The sequence below is a fragment of the Caloenas nicobarica genome, chromosome Z, assembly GCF_036013445.1.
Source record: "Caloenas nicobarica isolate bCalNic1 chromosome Z, bCalNic1.hap1, whole genome shotgun sequence".
NCBI classification, from domain to species: domain Eukaryota; kingdom Metazoa; phylum Chordata; class Aves; order Columbiformes; family Columbidae; genus Caloenas; species Caloenas nicobarica.
The window spans coordinates 36,123,690-36,142,660 of record NC_088284.1 but is presented as its reverse complement, the minus strand read 5'-3'; the positions used below and the strand labels follow the sequence as shown (position 1 = coordinate 36,142,660).

General features: G+C 42.7%; 1 protein-coding gene across 1 annotated transcript; it reads right to left on the bottom strand.

Moving 5' to 3' along the window:
* Positions 1-3,983: 3,983 nt before the first annotated feature.
* TMED7 (transmembrane p24 trafficking protein 7) lies at positions 3,984-12,384 on the bottom strand. The gene is made up of 3 exons (XM_065657642.1): positions 12,024-12,384; positions 9,168-9,413; positions 3,984-6,862 (listed from the first exon to the last, which is right to left on the bottom strand). The coding sequence occupies exons 1-3, from the start codon at positions 12,204-12,206 to the stop codon at positions 6,626-6,628; spliced, it is 666 nt and encodes a 221-aa protein (XP_065513714.1). The 5' UTR covers positions 12,207-12,384; the 3' UTR covers positions 3,984-6,625.
* Positions 12,385-18,971: the final 6,587 nt, after the last annotated feature.

Genomic DNA, 18,971 nt, shown 5'->3' with positions numbered 1-18,971 from the left:
TTGTTATTTCAGATATGTTCTCAGGATAGAGGCCCGTCCTTGTAAACATGCAGATGAAACAACGGTTGCCAAAAAAGCCTGCAGAGAGAACATGTTCCTGGGTTTAGTGTTCCCCTACAGCCAGAGAGCAACAAGGCAACCCATTCTGCTTGGTGAGAATGCAGAACAATTGTGCAGCCCTACAAGTAGAACCAGGGTGCTGTTGTGCCTATCACCACCAATCCGGTGAGGCTGTAGAGAAGAAAAACTCTGCATTTAAAATAAAATTGGCAAAAAAAAAGTGCAGGGACTGCCTGAAATGTCTGCATGTGTTGCCTCTCCCATTGATGTAGGCGAGAAGGATTGTGAATGGCAAATATGGGCTGTCACCCCACAAGATGTGAATGGGCAGACCCAGGTGGCTGACTTTAACAGTCTTGACTCTCACGCAGTCAAACTTGGAAATAACAGATAATGATCTTGCAAAAGGAAAAGAAGAGCATGGCCTAATGAGTGGAAATGATTATAAAGGTAGAGGTAGGAACAGCTGATGAGACAGCACAACTCCTCCCTGCAAACCCCCGGCATCGCACAGGGAAAGGCAGCTCCCAGCTGGGGGAGGTGACATGCGGCCATGGGCAGTCTACGCTGGCTGGTCCCACCACACTCCCCCTCACAGGAGACCTGTGCACGGTGTCAGGAGCGGGGACAAGACGCAGTCATAGATATGTGTTTCAAGAAACCAAGCTACGGCAGCAGGGAAATGTAGAAGCAAACCCAATAAACAATATGGGTTTTTTTTCCTGCTGTTGTGCACCGGCAGGGTTGCAGAACGGCTGGGACATCACCAAGTTGTGGAGGGTGACGTCAGTGAGCCATGGACTGTGACCTCCCAACCCTCGCTGCTTATCTCTGGGCGCCCGGCTCATGCCTGGACTTCTGCCGAGCAGCCTGTGATGTGTGGACATCGGAGTGAGGCTTCTCCTGATGCTGGGTGCTGCTTTGGGGCTGCTGTTGGCAGCTCTTGCTCCCATCCCAGAGCCATCCCCTGTGTTTCCCCTGCCCTGCCTGCTTCAGGCAGCCAGGCACCACGGCACACACTTGCAGCAGCGGAGGTGAGCTGTGCGGGAAATGTCCCCCGGGCTGGCTGTGAGGTGGATGATGGGGTTTGCGGAGCTGGGAGGGTGTCCTTGTCGAGTTGCCTGGGCATTCCTTGTTCCCTTCCCCTCCCCTTCCCTCTATGGGACGACCAAGGACCATGGCCTCTCTCCTTTTGCAGCGCTCAACACCTTTGGCAGCACCGATGCTGGCCAGGGGAAACAGCTCCTCCTCCTCAGCTCTCCCCAACCCGCTGCAGAGCACAACCACGGCCACTGAGACAGCGTGGAGCTGCCCCATCTGCTGGGATGCTCAGAAGGCTGTCGCCTTCGTGCAGTTCTGACAGCACCAGTTCTGTTTGGGCTGCATCCTGCGGTGGGCTAAAAGGACATCAACTTACCCACTCTGCAGAGGCCAGATGGAAGAGATCAACTTTTCTAAGGAGCTGCTCCCTGGTGACAGAGCTTTGGGAAGAGGTGTCCAGGTTGAGGAGCATCAGGGAGTCAGAGAAGGAGATTGACTGGAGCGCTCACACTCTACCATCCCTGAGACAGGTGCGGAAGCCAGCCATGGCACTGGAGACAAAGGACCCCCTGTCCTCTCGCCAGCGGGCTGAAAGGGGAGGCCCAGGAGATAGGGGAGAATGGAAACCGCTTGGGGCTGCCGGGTGATATGTCCTCAGCCTGTCCCCCTGCAGGCAAAAATACAGAATGCAACAGGCAGGCCCAACGGATGAACGCATGGCTCCGAGACTAGTGTCATTGGCAAAGCTTTGCGTTTTTCGACCATGGGATGGTCTGTTCTTCACCAGGTCTGCTGACATCTGATGGGATGCACCCCTCTCAGAAAGGGAAAAGGGTTTTTGCTCAGGGCCTAGCCGGGCTGACAGAGATTTAGACTAGATTGGAAGGAGGAAGGGGGCAGGACCAGGTCAGTCAGCGACGAGCAGTGGGATGGCACACCGAAGCTCGAGGAGCTGCAGGACAGTGAGATTCCTCAGACTGCACCACTAGGTGAAGGTTACAACCAAACACACTTGAAGTGCTTCTACACTAATGTGCGCAGTATGAGGAAAAAGCAAGATGAACTAGAACCTTGGCCCGGTCCCACAGATACGGTATCATTAGCATTAGTGAAACCTGGCGGGATGAATCCTGTGACTGGTGAACAACAACGGACAGGCTATCCAGAAGGGCAGGAGAGGCCAGGGGGTGGCACTGTATGTAGCAGAGGGGCTGGAATGCAGGGAGCTGGCAGATGACAATGGCAAAGTTGAAACCCTCTGGGTAAGGATTAAGGGTCAGAAAAATAAAGCGGATGTTGTTGTGGGAGTCTGCTATAAGCCAGCCAGCCAGGACAACAACACTGATGAATTATTCTTTAAAGAACTAAGCAAAGCCTTAGTGTGGATTGCTAAGACTTAGTTTTAAATAATCATTGTCAATAGATGACCCCCTTACCGGTTGATTTCTCCACAAGGATGAGTATGGCTTCTTCCTGTGAAGAGCCGAATTAGGCAGAGAGCAAAGGCATGAAAAGTTTGCACATCAAAAATAATTATTAGGAGACACTTCGATGGCACCTGAAGGTGAACCCACACAAAAGCCTCTGAAGTCAACAGCAATGAGTCCGGAGTTGCATTAGACTATATAAATCTGAGATAATACGCAATAAGCTTGCTTTCCTTTCGAGATCTAGAATATAAGCTGCAAAACCCCACGCTACTTAGGAAACTGGATCCATATCATATGAGGAACTTCACTAACATAGCAAGCACAGAACCTCTCCTAGAGTAACCTAGTGCAGTATAACAGCTTTCTGCACACTGACGTGTTAGACCGTAACTCCCCACTGCATGGCAGTATCAGGCTTTAAAAGTTTCTTTCAATAATTGTTGCCATTGCATAAATCATACGAAATCCAGGTTATGCCCTCAGGCAGCCTGGCAGTCCAAGAAACTGTTTAAAATTGTTTACAGTGGCCCAGAGTATGTTTCTACTTCCTCCTTGATAAAAGCCTTCATCATCCTAAAAGTCAGTTGATCCACTGAGTCGTCTTTTCACTTTGTCTATTTTTTAATTTTTTTCAGTAAGATGATCAGCCTTAAGTGGAGAAGTACTTCAGAGCACAACTTATCCTAAGCTACTTTCAAATAGTGGGTGCAAGGCACCTAAAAACAACCCAGACAACTACTTGACCATAACAGTAACACATCATTGAAAGAGTAGAACTCATACTTCTAGACGAAAGCTTTTTTTAATGCAAGTACTGTAAATATTCTTGAAAAATTTTGAACGTACAGCAATCAATATAGAAGAAACACAAACAGCAATACATTTTGGGAGGTGCCTACATGAAGCAATGATGCCTACTTAAATCTGTTTTTTAAAGCTTAACTGGTATGTGCTAAAATTCAGCAAGAAGCTACACAATATAAAGTATCTCCAGTCACACATTTAGTTACTACGTAACATTCAAAGTTTATATCTCATCATTAGAGAACACCAGTCGGATGTTATCTTTCTAGCTCATTCCATCTTAACCGTCTATCTACAGAACTAACGTGAAAAGATGCTGTAGTCCCATACCTAGATTTCCACCCCAGCAGGAACAGCTTTATGAATATTACTGCCTGCACTGATAACATGCTGAGCAAAGCGCCAGTAACCACACCGTCTCGCCGAAACGTGAGTTTTTCCAGCGACCTGGAAGCACAGCTAATTATGAACAGCAGTGAACCTGCACACTTCATGATGTACAGCAACAGAAGTGATGATTCAGTGTCAGGTGGTAGATTAACTGTAATGTGTTGGAATACAAGCTGACTATTAAAATCATTATTCAAAGCTTTTTTGAAGAATAATGGTCCCCACACCCACATGCAAATAAAACAAATCAGACCACATTCATATATTAATTTTTATTTTCCCATACAATATTCACAGGGTCTGCTTTTCATCTTACTCAAACTATTTTTTTTTTTTTTCCCGCAAACTAAAACAAGAACTGACATTTCAGGACATGAAAAGTAGTTCCGTAAACAAAAAACATCCAGGGAAGAGCTGAAACCCAGGGCTATTATCTATTAAAAACACAGTTATATCCCCATTAACGCAGGGTGTTTACTTGTATCACACCAAAAGTCATAATGCATTTCTTCACCCACTGCGTGTTAGCATGTGTTTTATTATACCCTATTCAGTCACTTAAAAACTATATACAGCTATGTTTAAACGTGTATTTGTGCCATGTTTTTAATAACACAAAAATAAAGGCATTTTTAAGCTATTGCTGCATATTATGCAGCAGGATACCAGAGGACTGGATCAGACACCTAACTTCAATGCAAAAGTCAAGCCCACTAAACCTCTGCAGTGGGAGTAACACTGAGCTGAACAGTCCCACTTCACACAGTCAAACATTATGAAAGAATAAAGAGACATGTATGTGATGGCCAACCATTACCTGTTTTATCCTATTGTTTACCAATTTTGACGGCACACAGAACAACTCAGTAGAAAAAAAACCCCAATATGTTTCAATCTTTAAAAGAAAAGCTTTTGTTGTGATTAAAGCTCCACAAGTGATATTCAAACTCCAGAAGATAATAGCGGACACTATCAAAATTAAGTCATGTTTTCATCTGACACTTGCACCCAAAGTGTACCACTTACTTCATTATTGTGTGCAATGTAACACGAAAATTACTGATATCAATTGCTGAAACACAAGAATAAAGCATGTAGGTACAATGAAAAATATTGTGTGCAGTTGCAGACTGTATCACAAGAAGAAAGCACTGGGCTATTTTGTTTTCTGATCTTTGTGATTTTAACTGTTTCTGGGAAGCCTGCATCCCAAAATGTGACTGCAGTATTTAAAATTCACTACAGAATAGAAAAACATTACACATAGTCCTGAATTTTACAAACATTAAGCTTTTTAATATCCCCGTGACCTCTGAAATAATTTTGGAGCCGTTTGAGGTTTTTCTTCAGTTTCCACAAGAGCAGTCATTCAGTTCACAACAAAGAGTAGGTGTACTTTTATTTTTTTCAGCCATCACAAGATTTTGAAATCAAGTCACCTTAGATCTATTCTTCAGACTGCTCAAGTGCCACCTGTACATGTAATTTCAAATTTTTGCTAGAAATAATAGAGACAATTAATAAGGCTTTAGCATTCTTTCTCTGCTTGCTGAGAGCTTGTTTAGGAAGCATCTTCTGAATTAGCCAGTAATATATGACAAATTTTTTCACCTTAGTTTAGGTTGTGTGCACTTAAGAATTGATCAGTCTACTTATTCCTCCAGAGCCATTTAAAAGAATTTAGCCTTACTATGACCAGCTCAGTTCAAGCTACTTTTATGTACGTATATTTACTACCTTCCACATCCAAATAAAACAAGACTTTACAGTACATAAGCTACTAAAGACATGAGCAGTGGAAAAAATGTAATTATAATTCTACCAAAAAGATAACCTGAAATATTTAAAACATTTCCTGACCACTAGCAAAAAAGAGTGGCAATCAGATGCACAAGGCCATCATGTATCAGTGCACCACACACAGGAAAGTAAAATTTACAGCACTCGTGCAATGCAGTATCAATATCAAATTGGCCTCTTAATAGGAAAACAATTTAGTAAAAAGCTTTGTATGTGCCTAACACATAACAGAACCTCGTCCAGTGCTGGTGCTGTGCTGCTTAACAAACCAAGGTACTTCTGGTCTTAAATCCAAAAAGCAGCAGCAGCATGTACTAGTACAGAAACTGTACAGTTTCAGTGACAAAGTTACAAGATTCCCTATTTTATTGCATGTTTTTTAAATAAACTTGGATTTTTGAGTACAGAAAGTGGATTTCCTGAGTAGTCTCAGCTTACAATTTGTTCAGTAAAACAAACATTGTAAAAGAGGAAATGTATTTATTTTAAAATAGAAGAATGTTCAACCAAACATACTCAAGTACAAAATTTAGCAACTTTTGAAGACAGACACTTTCCAGGCTAATGGAGAACTTGCACCATGATGTAGTGTCATGCTTGCAACAATTTTACAAATAAGCAAGGGGTACCATTGGATTATTTTTTCTAACAGCAAATCAAAACAGTGCACTACAGTTCATCACATTTGCTTTTTTATAATCCAACACATTCAGCCTGAAAACTAAAATCAAATTTTCATATATATTCTCTCTCATATCAGACACTAGACTGTTGTGTTAAATTGTTATACTGCAGATGGCTAATCTGGTAAAAATGAAACTTGGTTTGGATTAAGATCAGTAGAAACAAAGAGAGCTGGTCACTGCCAGATATTTAATAGAGGAATCAGAAAATATTTGAGTTCCAAAGTATTTTTAAAATATTTCAGATCGTGTGTTCCTTTCATCAATTTTTGGGTCTGTTTTGTGATTTTTAAGGGATGAGGGGTGAACACGTTTGAATGTTGCATATATTCAGATCCTTCAGACCTACAATTAATTGGAGAACAGTAATTTTATAGATGAGTAGCACACAATGACCCAAACCATTACCGCTATCAGTTACGATCCAACACGGGTTGTTGTGGTTCTTTTATCCGAGAAGAAGCTTTTTAGGAGAAATACCTGCCCAATACTAACGACAAGAAGGATGATTGCTTCCCCAATCGACCAGTAGGCCACCCTTGTGTTCAAATCCTCTGCTCTGCTGCGGCCCTGCGCTTCCCTCAGGCGGAAGTGAGTCTGATAATCGATGACGGACTTCAAAGCTTCATGAATTGAAACACATGCAGACTCCATCTAGAGAAGCAAACAAACACACACCACTGAATTAAGAACCCTTCCAGTGCTTTTTCAGCTAAGGTTTGCAGTTTGATATTTAAAATTCAGATTTATGTAACTTTGAAAGCTAAGGATTAACTCAGCCCATTGCCAGACTGAAATACCGTAAATGCACTAAAATTCAACTTACACTGATCCAACTCTATACACAGAAATGCAACAGACCATTAAATACAGAAGTGTGTAAAACTGAAGATCTAATGAAAAGCAATGGGCTATGAGAATGACTAAATACATCCTAAAGTTATCTATATTTAGGTTCAAAATGAATATTAGAAGCACTTTTGAAATGTCAGTCATCTCACAGTTATTAATTCCACACAATACCAGGAAAACAAACAGTTGTTTATAACATTTAGGCGCACACAGTATATATTAGATGTTCCTGTGTTTCACAAGTAGGATATTCTTCATTGCATAATTCTCACTCGAGTTGTACAACATCCTAGAAGTCTACATTACTGAGCTCAACATGTTATTTTGGCAAGACACCCTTCTCTTAGCCACATACACAAGAAGCATTTAAACAAAGGACGATTCTGTTCCTTTCAGTGCTCCTGAATGCTCCATAACAATCATATAACAAACACTTAAATTGCCCAACTTCATTGTCATTTTTCATTTAAAAAACTGTAATTTTTCCAAGCCCTAGATCATTTTTCACATAAACATCCTCCACTTTCAGTTTATCTTCCACAAGCAAAAGTCCGTACCCCTCTACTGTGTTTTGATAACCAAGAGATTAATCAATAGATTTGCAAAATACTTGCTTTGTAGTTTGTTTTTCTGTTTTATGGCTTAAAATTAGTATTTCCTGAAAATCAAATGGCACAACTTATTATAAAAGGAAATGTTTAACACTCTGATAGGGCCACTCACAGTTACTTACACCTGTGAGTAACCACCTTTTCAAGTTGATGACTTTCAAAATAGGTGTCTGAACAAGTTCAAGATATTCTCAACAAAATTCTGGAAGAGGTTTTCCAAACAAAGTTCTGCCACTGGTCTCACTGATAAATTATAGAACTTTCCTAGTCTGCACAAGAGATTTAAACACAAAGTCACTCTGGTTTTAGGGATTGACCTTTTATTGTCTCTGTTAAAGGCTGCCTAAATTTGGTTGTGCTACAAGCCCCAACAAAAACTGCAACAAGAACCTCCTTACCAAAGACAAGTTGTACTCTGAAAATCAACTTGCCTTTGGCCGAACACCCTATTTGTATTGTGTATGCTACAACCCAGTGATAAACTATTTTTAATATATCTTGACCCAGGAATGACACGTTCTGCATTCTCAAAATCCCTGATGATGCCAAGATAGCAAAAGAAGAAACAAACATAACAGAACACACAGACTGAAGAGAATGAAGATTAAAGTAAGGAAAAGAGATGGAAAGACACAGGATCAAGAATCGGAATACAAAATAAAAAAGAGTGGCAGGAAGAAAACGGTAAGAGCTGCAGTTGAATTAACAGCAAATCATCTACTTATTACAGATCTCAGCTACTGCAGACTCACTTGAGGTAAATCCAAGTTAAATTGGCATTTGGGAAGTGGTATTTATACCATTGAACCCAGAGTAGCAAAAGAGCGACCATGTCCAGCATTCTTTAATGGTTGTTTAAAGCAACACTTGGTGACAGTTATAACACAAAACCAGAGTGAGAATTCATGAAGCAAGTGTTCCAGGGGAAGCTTTGATGTATTTAGATTGGCTAGAGGTGGTATAAAACTGTAAAATCCTGAGAATATAATAATAATAATGCTCTGACACTTCATAGTGTCTTACAAAGGACAAGTATCTAGAAGCCAGCTAAATATGTCTGATTTTGTTCACTTATTTGTTTAGAATTTTCTTCTCCACTTTAAATCTGGCACTTATGTAAGAAGTCAATTTATGTCCTCCCCCCTAAAAAGACTCTACCATTTAAAATATCAAAACAATTCTCAAAGTTTCTCCAAAGTTCAGAAATTTTTAAAACCCTAATCCACCAATATTTACAGTTTGTGAAATCCACACTTCAAGAGGCACAGAACCATGGCATTAAAAAGAAGTTCCCTTAACAAAACCATGCATTCTACAAATCCTAGCTTCAGAAAGCAAGCTTATATGTAGTAATTCAGATTATTTTAAAAGCTCAAATTCATTGATTTTCAAATGTGATATAGATATCTAATGCAGCTGAAATGAAAAAAAAAACCCAACCAAAACAAAACATTGCGTCTATCTAACAGCTGCTGTCAATCAAAATAGCATTTTACCTGGGTAAGTGCAGTTACTCTGTTCTCACTAGGAAACAGTGGAGGATCTTCTCCAACCTGGAAATCAAAGTACACCGTTTTGTGTGTGAAAGTAGAGAATTCGTTGCTGAAGCAGAATTTGTACGTTCCATTTCTGGAAGCAGTAAATGTGAAGCTGTCATATTGTTTCTTCATCTCTTTGTACAATACAGTGCCATCAGGATCTTCCAACCGACAGTCAACATCATAATGACCTCCAGTGATCACCTGAAAACAAAAAACCAAGAAATAGTCTTTTTAACAAAACAAACATCTATACATACTCTTGAAAAGTATGACTTGTCAGGTGGCACTGCAAAACTTTTCATTTTAACAAATATTTTAGAACATAATCCATTAATTTGAAAATCTTTCAAAGCAAGAGTGCAAAATTACTTTCTTACAGAAGACATTCAAAATACTTCTAGGTTTAGGATAAGTAATGTCCACTCTATTTTCAAACCGCTACAAGAGCAGTTTCAGTTACCTTGCTATAAATAATTGTACAACAGCAAAGGCTACAATGGCACAGCAGAGACATTACTGTAACAAATCAATCACCTGCTGCACCCACAAGTCCTCCATGGAATTGACTCAGCTGGCTGAGATTGCTGACATGCAATAAAACTGCACCTTTCCGGTCAAAAGTGTGTAACTGCTCTACCAGCTCCAGCTGCTTTAGGCTGAAGGAATGGTGTTGGACCAGCAGAACAGGTACTTCAGCCTGGCTCATCTTCAAGTGTACTTGTGAACAGAGCCATGTTTCAGCTGGGTCTGCCACCTCCCTGCTGCCCTTAGCCACAGCATTTCACCCCAAAACCAGCACATCTGCACAATGTGACGCAAAACTTCACACAATTGTCTCAAGTGTTTTTTCAGGCTCTGATTATTGCTGGTGTACAGCACACTGTTGTGTAGACTAGCCATCTCACCTCTATAGAAAGATTAATCAGTAGCTTAAGTATTCAGGACTTGGTTTTCTGATGACCCTTAGGCTAGTAGTATTCTTTACACTTAACCCTTGCTCCAAACTTTCTGCTTTTAAGATACAGCATGCTGAAGGAGGAAGAGACTTATAACTAAAGGCACGTCCCTTTCACATGTGTGCAGAAATCACTGAAATTTTTTAGTATCTGAGTATCTGTGCTTCAGTTCACATAGTATTATTTAAACTCACACCAGTTTATTCAGGTATCAAGTTATTTAAATGATAATGTTAATGGTACAATGGAAATAACAAGAGACCTGAGCAGTCACTACTTTGCAAAGAGGAAGTTTTAAAAATACTTAGTTGGCAAGCAGTATCTTCATTTTTTCCAAAAACATGGGAGCATAAAAAGAGAGGAAAAAGAAAATAGTGGATGTCTGAATGTCCCTCCCTGGATTCCATCTACTTGGGATTTTGCGTATGGAAAGTTTGGAAGGAAAAACAAAAATAAGATTTTCTATAACAAAACGATGGCTCATTTTGGAAGTATGATCTGAAATTTGACAAGGGTGTGCTTTTTACCAATTACAGGGAAGTCACTGACATTCAGTTATATCACACACTCTGAAAGGGCCAGTTTACATATATATGGTAAAGGTTTTCCAGAACTTTAAAATTCCCTAGGATTCTTTCCTGCAGAGCTTGCTTGAGCCTTCCTCTCAGCTGATAAGACATACTGACAAAGGACACACACGCAGCACTTCAGTCTACCAGCAGCTACTCAAATCCAGAGTTTCCTTTTAACAATGCTACACCTGTTCTGATCACCAACAAAAGTGATAGCAGCAGGTTGATCTGTCCAGCAACCTCCAGTGACATCCACTTCAAAACAGGGGGGAAAGTACTGAACAGAAAAGGCTTTATGAAATTAAGAAGCAAGGACAGGAAACACTTGTGTAGGAAAACAGATACATCTAAGAAAGAACTAGAGTATGAAAGACAAAGTAACAAGGACGGATATTTGGCAGCAACAGGCAGCAAAATACAAAAGGCAGGACAGCAGCTCGGAAACAAAAAAAAAAGGGGGGGGAAAACAAAAGCTGAAAAATAAAAGTACATAATTCCTTTGAAGGCCCCCAAAGGTTGCTGTGATTCCCATCATCAAGGAGGATTTCTCTCTCGTGCTGCTGCTGTACCATCACTGACTTCACCTGCTGAAGTGACAGACTGAAAGGTTCAAATTTGGCTGATACACTCAAAGGCACCAAAACTGTCACGTCAAAGCTGCACAGCATGCTCTATCGTGACAGCTGCATGTTCAAACGGTTAGAAACTGGGAAAAGTAAGAACAACTGTGCAGCCTCTCTTAATAAGTGCATGTTAATCACGGTCTTCAATAAGATGTCAGTTGCCTACATGTTTTATTTTTTTGTAAGACTCCTGTCTTGCTATGTGCCTGGGACACTTTGCTAGTACTGCGTATCTCTTCCACCACCTTCTTACTGTTTGCTGTGTGACCCCCATTTGAACCACACCGACATAAGAAGCGTTAGCTCCCGAAGCTGCATCCTGCTCATCACGCAAACGCTTCACAAACCGCAAGACAATCACTTCCGCGGCACTTTGTCGGGCAGGGGCACGCTGGGTGTCCGCATTGTTCGGACGCTTGCAGAGCCAGATTCACGCCCGAGCTGAGCTCAGGCCTCCCGGCCGCTCCCGCACAGCGCACGGCAGCGGGGCTGTGAAGGCCGCCGCGCTGGGAACGCCGCGTTGGCTCCAGCCCGGAGCCCGCAGCAAACGGCCGAGCCCGGGCGGCTGCCCCGGCAGCACCGCCCGCGGGCCGCGCCCCCCGGCGGCGGGCCAGGCTCCGGGCCGCGGCCCCGCGAAGCCGCCCCCGGCCCGGGCGGTACCTGGAACTCCAGGGTGCACTTGGTGCCCTGGACGATCTCCTCGTAGAAGCACTGCTTGGCGTTGTCCGGCAGCTCGAACGTGATCTCGGAGGCCCGCGCGGCGCAGGCCGCCAGCGCCACCAGGAGAAACGGCGGGGGCAGCCGCCCCCACGGCCCCGCGGCCCGGGAGCCCCGCAGCGTCATGTCCCGGCGCGGGGGGGAGCGAGGGGCAGGCGGAGCGGAGGGGGAGCGGAGGGGGAGCGGGCGGCCCGGCGGGAGGGGGAAGAGAAGGGAGAGGCGGCGGCGCCGGCGTGGCGAAGAGGCCGAGCGCGGAACACAGCGGCTACCCGGAAGCACCCGCGCTGGGCGGCACCGCGCTCCGGGAGCACTTCCGGGTGAGCGCACCCCCGCGCCCCGGCGGGCGGTTTTGCAGACGTGATGTGCGACGTAGGCAGGGGCGGGGCAGGGGGGCGTGGTCTGCGGGGAGGGGCGGGGCCGGGGGCGGGGTCACAGAGTCGTAGAATCATTTTGGTGGGAAGAGGCGCCCAGGTCCGCGAGTCCGACAGTGACCCAAATGTGGCACTAAACCGTGTCCCTAAGAACCTCGCCTACACGCGTTTTAAACACCCCCAGGGATGGTGACTCCACCACTTCCCTGGGCAGCCTGTTCCAGTGCCTGACAACCCTTTCTGTGAATAATTTTTTCCTAATATCCGATCTGAACCTCCCCTGGTGCAACTCGAGGCCGTTTCCCCTTGTCCTGTCACTCGCTACTTGGGAGAAGAGACCAACCCCCTCCATGGTACAACCTCCTTTCAGGTAGTTGTTGGTAGTTGTAAGGTCTCCCCTCAGCATCCTTTTCTCCAGGCTGAACAGCCCCAGTTCCCTCAGCTGCTCCTCATCAGACTTGTGCTCCAGATCCTCCACCAGCTTTCTTGCCCTTCTCTGCACTCTCTCCAGCACCTCAATGTCTCTCTTATGATGAGGGGCCCAAAACTGAACACGGGATTCAAGGTGCAGCCTCACCAGTGCTGAGCACCGGGGGATGATCACGGCCCTGGTCCTGCTGGCCACACTATTCCTGCTACAAGCCAGGACGCTGTTGGCCTTTTTGGCCACCTGGGCACACTGCTGGCTCATGATCAACCGCTGTTGACCAACATCCCCAGGTCCTTTTCCACCAGGCAGCTCTCCGGCTGCCCCGCTGCCACCCGTGGCTCACAGCGCGGGCAGAGCCTGCGGGACACAACAGGTTCCCTGTTCTGTCGCGACGTTTGGCTCTGTCTCCACTGGCCGCGACACCTGGCGGTTAAGTGGTCTTCAGGGTCCCGCGAGGCACGATGTGGAGCTGAAGTAGTGGCTCTTGGCAGCAAACACAAGGGAAAAGCGGCCTCGGTACTCCCCGTCTGCAATAAGTGGAATACAGAGGAACAGCCCTGGACAGTTCTGGTTCACAGGTCATTAAACATTAATTGCTCCAGAGAGGTAAAATACCGATTGAAGTGCTCACGCTGGCTGCAGGAATGTAGGCTTTAAGTTGTACTTCAGTAAATACTCAGTTATTTTTACAACGTAAAAGAAAATCAAAAGAAGAAATCAAAGAAATTCTCAATCCTCATATTCATTTTCCTTTCTGTCATAAATCAGTCTGAGTAGGAGAAAGAAAACCCAGCTCCAGTCTCCCAGGCAGGAACTTGTACTGGGGTAGGTCTGGCCTCCCATTTTTCTCCTCCAGAGAAGAGGCTACCCTGCATGAGGCACCTACTGCCAAAAGAGGCACCGCACTCGGATGCTACTTCGTAATCCTCCGGCATCAACATGGTGACTCCTCAGTTAGTTTGTGGAGCCTGCAGGTTTCACTCTCCGTGCTGTATGAGAAGCCTGGGCATCTGTTTGAGGACTGTGGGTTTCACAAGAGAGAGGTAACCAAAATTCCTATGTTGAAGGCTCTGATAGAATTGCAGGTGTGGATTAAAGTGAGATGGCAAATGCTTCACCAAGTATTTACACCATCTCAGAGGCAGTCATTATCCACTTACAATTAATCTTCAGATCTCTGCTGTTTTAAATTAAACACACTGGGTTTATTTCAGATTGCATTTAAGTGTTGGCTGATAGTTCAGTTAGCTTAAAAGCAGATTATGTGTCTGTGCCGCAGGAGGCAGCTTCAGCCATGTTACTAAATTGGTGTCTACAGGCCTGTAGGACCCGTATGCTTGTGCAAAGTGTTCCCAACCACCTTCTCCTTCATGTGGCAAGAAACACATTTCAGGAAGACCCACTCTTATTTTTCACACAACCAAAGTGATCCTGTACAGCCTATGGTTTCCTAGTTCACTCTCTCCAGCTATTTCCTTAAAGCCTCACTAAATAGGCAAAATCAAACTTACCTAGAAATAACAGTTGGAAACCTATTACCAAACAAACAACAGAGCAGAAGGGGAAAGATGCTTGGTAAAACCAAGAGAATTCTGCAGAACAGGCAGAATAAGAAAAGTCCAGAACGTATCCTGATCTCCAAAATGAGTCATCAAGAGCAGATGGAAGTCACTTCCTTGTCTTTTGGATCAGGGACAGAAAGTATAAAACATCACCTGCGTAAGGAAGAAGAGTGTCAAACTGCCTGCAAGGAGTTCTCAAGCTTGCTCACCCTGGCCCTGGTGAGTGAGGACCACTAAGAAGCAGAAGCCACCAGCACTGACTGTGCAGCATCAGCTCCGCTCTCTTGTGTCCTCACAGCTCGTCTGGCATAAATTTCTTAAGGACTGATTGTTTTGTGTATGTAGCAAAAGTGATTGATAGTAATTTAGAACTATTAGCAACATGTGCTGCTTATGAGCCTTCGTACTTCTTCGGAAGCTTGGAAATGGCTTGATTTGTCCATTTCCTAAACGTCCCTTTCATGCTGATACCCAATTCCTAAAATGATATATGGAACTCTGTATTAATCTGTAAGAGTAAGGATCTGAGCTCTCCTCTTTTAGAAGAACATTATATATGCCTTTGTACTTGTGGATTTCATGGTAATTTTCCTTGAGTTAGCCAGTTAATAGTTGTTAATCCCTACAAGGAATAAAAAAATCAATAAGGTTGCTGCTGCTGCTGTTACTGTTACCAGGTTCTTCCAGGTTTCCATTGTTCTGTCTCCATGTGTAACCATTCTGTTTGTTAAATAATAAAATTTCACATGCTGTCTTTATTAGTTTACTGTGTAAATAATATTTGAATATTAAGCCCAAAATAAGATTTAATAATTTTAGAGGGAGGGTTTTTTTCCTTCTGGACAATCTTTTTCTTAGGATGAAATTCAGTTTCAGATGCTCTTCAGGATAGTTCTTACTTGAAAAAAATCTTTATCATTTTTTCTCCATCATGACAATATTTGCAAGCAGAATTCTGAATTACAATCTTCCCCAGGCATACATGCAGAGCTAGATAGTTTTATTAATGCACTTTTTTAGCATACGCATATGGTTAGAACATAGGTCTCAGTCAAAGACTAGGAAAAACAAGGATTCATTTTGCTGTCATGTGAGTTTGACTTCAAGTTTGTGAATGTATGATGTCACTTTCTGTCTGTGGGAAGTTAAAATTGTCGAATGGCAAGAGTTGCCTGTGCAGGCATTAATTGAAACATGATCTCCTGATGCATACTAATGAACCGTAGTGGTACGAGCAGTTCATTTCTTCAGAAACACATGTGGAAGCAGCTGCAAAAAGACTGAAGAAACCTGCAAAGCAAAGTCAGGTGTCTGAATTTCTTCTTCTCTGCTTAGTAACTGAGACATATTTCAAATATTTTCTCCTGAGGTAGTTAGAAAGTTTTTGCCTGCAGTAGAGGCTGTACATATGGATGTAATTTCAGGCAGATAAAACAAGATCTTGTAAAAGAGAAAGCATTTCCTGTTATTTGAGTAGTAAAACAGAAAAAGGTGTTCTTCACCTTTACAATCCTTCAATATGCAATCCTCCCACTGGAGGTTTTGAAAAGTGTTTTCGTAACATTCCCTAGTCTGTGTGGCCATCATACCTTTCTAGAAATCTAGTTGCATCTAACAGTTAAATAATCCACTCACTTAAGTACATTCCACAGTATGCTTTACATTGCTGCTCAAACTCAACATGGTAAAGCTTCACCATTTTAAGTACCTCAGCTTTAAAAATCCTTGCTTTGGGCTGCTTTGACAGATTTTACATAAAGAGTAAACAAATATTATCACTATAAATAATGATATCCAGATATTATTTCCTGCTTAGTTGCCATTACAGTGCTCAATTTTTGGTAGATTAAAATGACTAAAATAAGATGGTCAGGTTATAATACAAATTAATTTTCATTTTCACTCACCTTCATACTTGCAAAACCAGCCCTGAGAAACCTTGGCAGCTGCAAAACACTTGAAGGGCAGTCAAGTATGCTAACTACCAACAGTTTAAGGCTTCAGTTTCAGTGTGATTTGTGCCAAGTCATGCTGCGAAGGAAAAAATCACCAGACCTTAAAACTGCTTGAATTTATCCTTTCTTTTAAGGTTCAGTGAGTTTTCTAACCTCTGTTCTCTCATTTTCAAAACTTCAGTGGACAAGAAATGAGCTTGTTTGTGTCTAAAAAGTCAGTGCACTACTGTCTATGCTCATGGTAGCTGATTACATAAAAGCCAAAACACATCCAGATGGGAAACCCCAAGAAAAAAATCATTTAAATAAACATTTTGGATGAAAAATTAATTTAGCTGCACCCCAAATTAAGCATTTATGCTGTTTCCACATGTACAGCTTCACAGAGGAAAAGGCTGAGAACTCCTGCAGTACAAGGAGTTGACCGTCATGGAATGAGAAGAAGGGAGATTTTTGGGAAAGCTGTGACCTGTGTTACCTTCTGAAATACTCCACATGCACTCTTGCAGAGTCTCCAGTCTTATTGACAAGCAGAATTTGCAAACCTGTATTTAGGAAAACATAGTACTTTAACTTTTTTCTTTTTAATGTCTTTGTACGTAAGAAGTTCAAATGGATAAGATTTTTGATTTTTTGAAAACATGTCTCATGCTGCTTTATAAAAGTGACATTCCTGCCTTAGCTGTAAAATGACAGGGAGGATCCCCAGACCACTGGGTCCTCTGGGACATCTCTTCACTGCGCATAGTCTGAGGGTGGGTGTCCTGTTGCTCCATATCCATACGGAAATCAGGTTGCATTAAATCACAAGTATGATTTTTAACCTCAGTTGATTGCTATTTCACATAAAAAAAAAAAAAAATCACAAAACTTGGCACATGATCAGTTGCAAATAATTCAGAACAAATCTGCACAATTACTTTAGAACTATTACTTTTAGTACAGAAATAAGACCAAAGAGAGTCTAACCATCTGATTGTATACTTAACAGTGACTATAACAAATTTTGTGCTACAAATTCTCTCAAATGTCTTTTCTAGTGCAATTTATCTTGACTTGTCATTTTTTATAATTCACTGGTTCATCCCAAGATCTTTCTTTCCACTTTTACTAGATATATAAATTTCCTGGATAAAGACAAATCACTGTTAGATTGTCATCTGTCTCCACATCAAGAAAGTAGATTCCTTGCCAACACTAAGCCAGAATTTGTTTCAAAATGTCGGTTCCGTGCCTTTTTTTTCCCCCTCCTTCTTATTTTTCTGGGGAGTGGGTGGGGCTGGAGGAAGGGAATCAGTAAAATATACGTGATTGCGGGTATTGCAAGAAGGTTTTTACCTGTGCAGACACGGACTTTCTGCTCTTTCGTCGAACACGAGAGGGAGCTCTTGGTCACAACTTTCCTTCGCGCTTGTCAATTTTTGTTGAAAGAATATTCCGCGCATAGGCTTTTCTTGCTTTTGAATTGACTCTTCCAATTCAGTGGTGAATGGAAATTGGAAAGCTAAAAAAAATAAAATAGTGCCAATCTCGGCCATACGTAAGGTAGGCATAGCTCTAAGAAATGGGTTACAACACCCAAGGTTTATGCATTGGTCAGGCTTCCAGTTCAGCAGTGGGAGCCACATGTCACTTTAGGTACCAGAAGTCCCTATATATAACACACATCTCCCGGTACGTAACACACAGAGATCTCCAACAGTGAGGGTCACCAGCACCCACAACCTGAGGAGGCAGCTGGAAAAGCTCCTCCGTGGGAAATGAAGAATTTTTGCCCCGCGGGAAATGTCAGTGTGTTCTCACATCGTGGCAAACATGGCCTGCCCTCAGTAACAGGCAGGAATTAATCTCTTATTGATACTCCCAGTCCTTCCAGGTATGGATGCCTGCACCAGTCCTGTTATGCAGCCTGTAGCGCTGGGGTGAGGCAGCAGGGACCATCCCCATTAACTCAATTTCTTCAGGACCTGGAGGGCTCAGGATGTGTGAAAGGCTGGTTCCCATCTGCTCTCTGGCTGAGCCTGGGCTTCAGTGGACTGTGTGAAGCGAAGAGATCTGGAGAAGGGCTGAAAAGCCTCGGAAAGACACAAGCAATTAAAGTTTGACTGCACTGAAGTATATAGGAACCCCAAAGGATGGCCTGGTCAGACTTTAAGCGAAGAATCTAAAGAATCCAGGCATCTTCCCCACAGCACTCCTTCCAGTGGCCCACCTTTTGTTTTGTTTTGTTTTCTCCTAGCCATGGCTGAAATCTGATAATGCTGTTACACTTACCTAATGAAAGAAAGACTTCTTCTTTCACATGTGTACTTCTATCCACTCAGATTTAAGGTACTTACAATATGCTATTAAACACTTAATTAAAATAGTCCACTCTTTACAACTATATGTAGTAAATCAAAGGAAATTTATCATTCTCCCTACAGAAACCGTTCCCATTAACGCATTTTAAGAAATATTATGGCTTCATAAATAATGGACAGGTTTTAAAAGATAAAGAACACCTTTATGTGAAAAAATTATATATATTTTTCTTTTCTGTTATATACCTAAATGGTTCTTCCCCATTCATA

What these genes read in the sequence shown, in the direction of transcription:
- TMED7 (XM_065657642.1), bottom strand. Translation starts at nt 12,206, where the DNA reads ATGACGCTGCGGGGCTCCCGGGCCGCGGGGCCGTGGGGGCGGCTGCCC. An exon ending in AGTGCACCCTGGAGTTCCAG is followed by an intron (nt 9,414 to 12,023) that starts GTACCGCCCGGG and finishes TTTTGTTTTCAG; the next exon opens with GTGATCACTGGAGGTCATTA. An exon ending in GAGTAACTGCACTTACCCAG is followed by an intron (nt 6,863 to 9,167) that starts GTAAAATGCTAT and finishes TTGCTTCTCTAG; the next exon opens with ATGGAGTCTGCATGTGTTTC.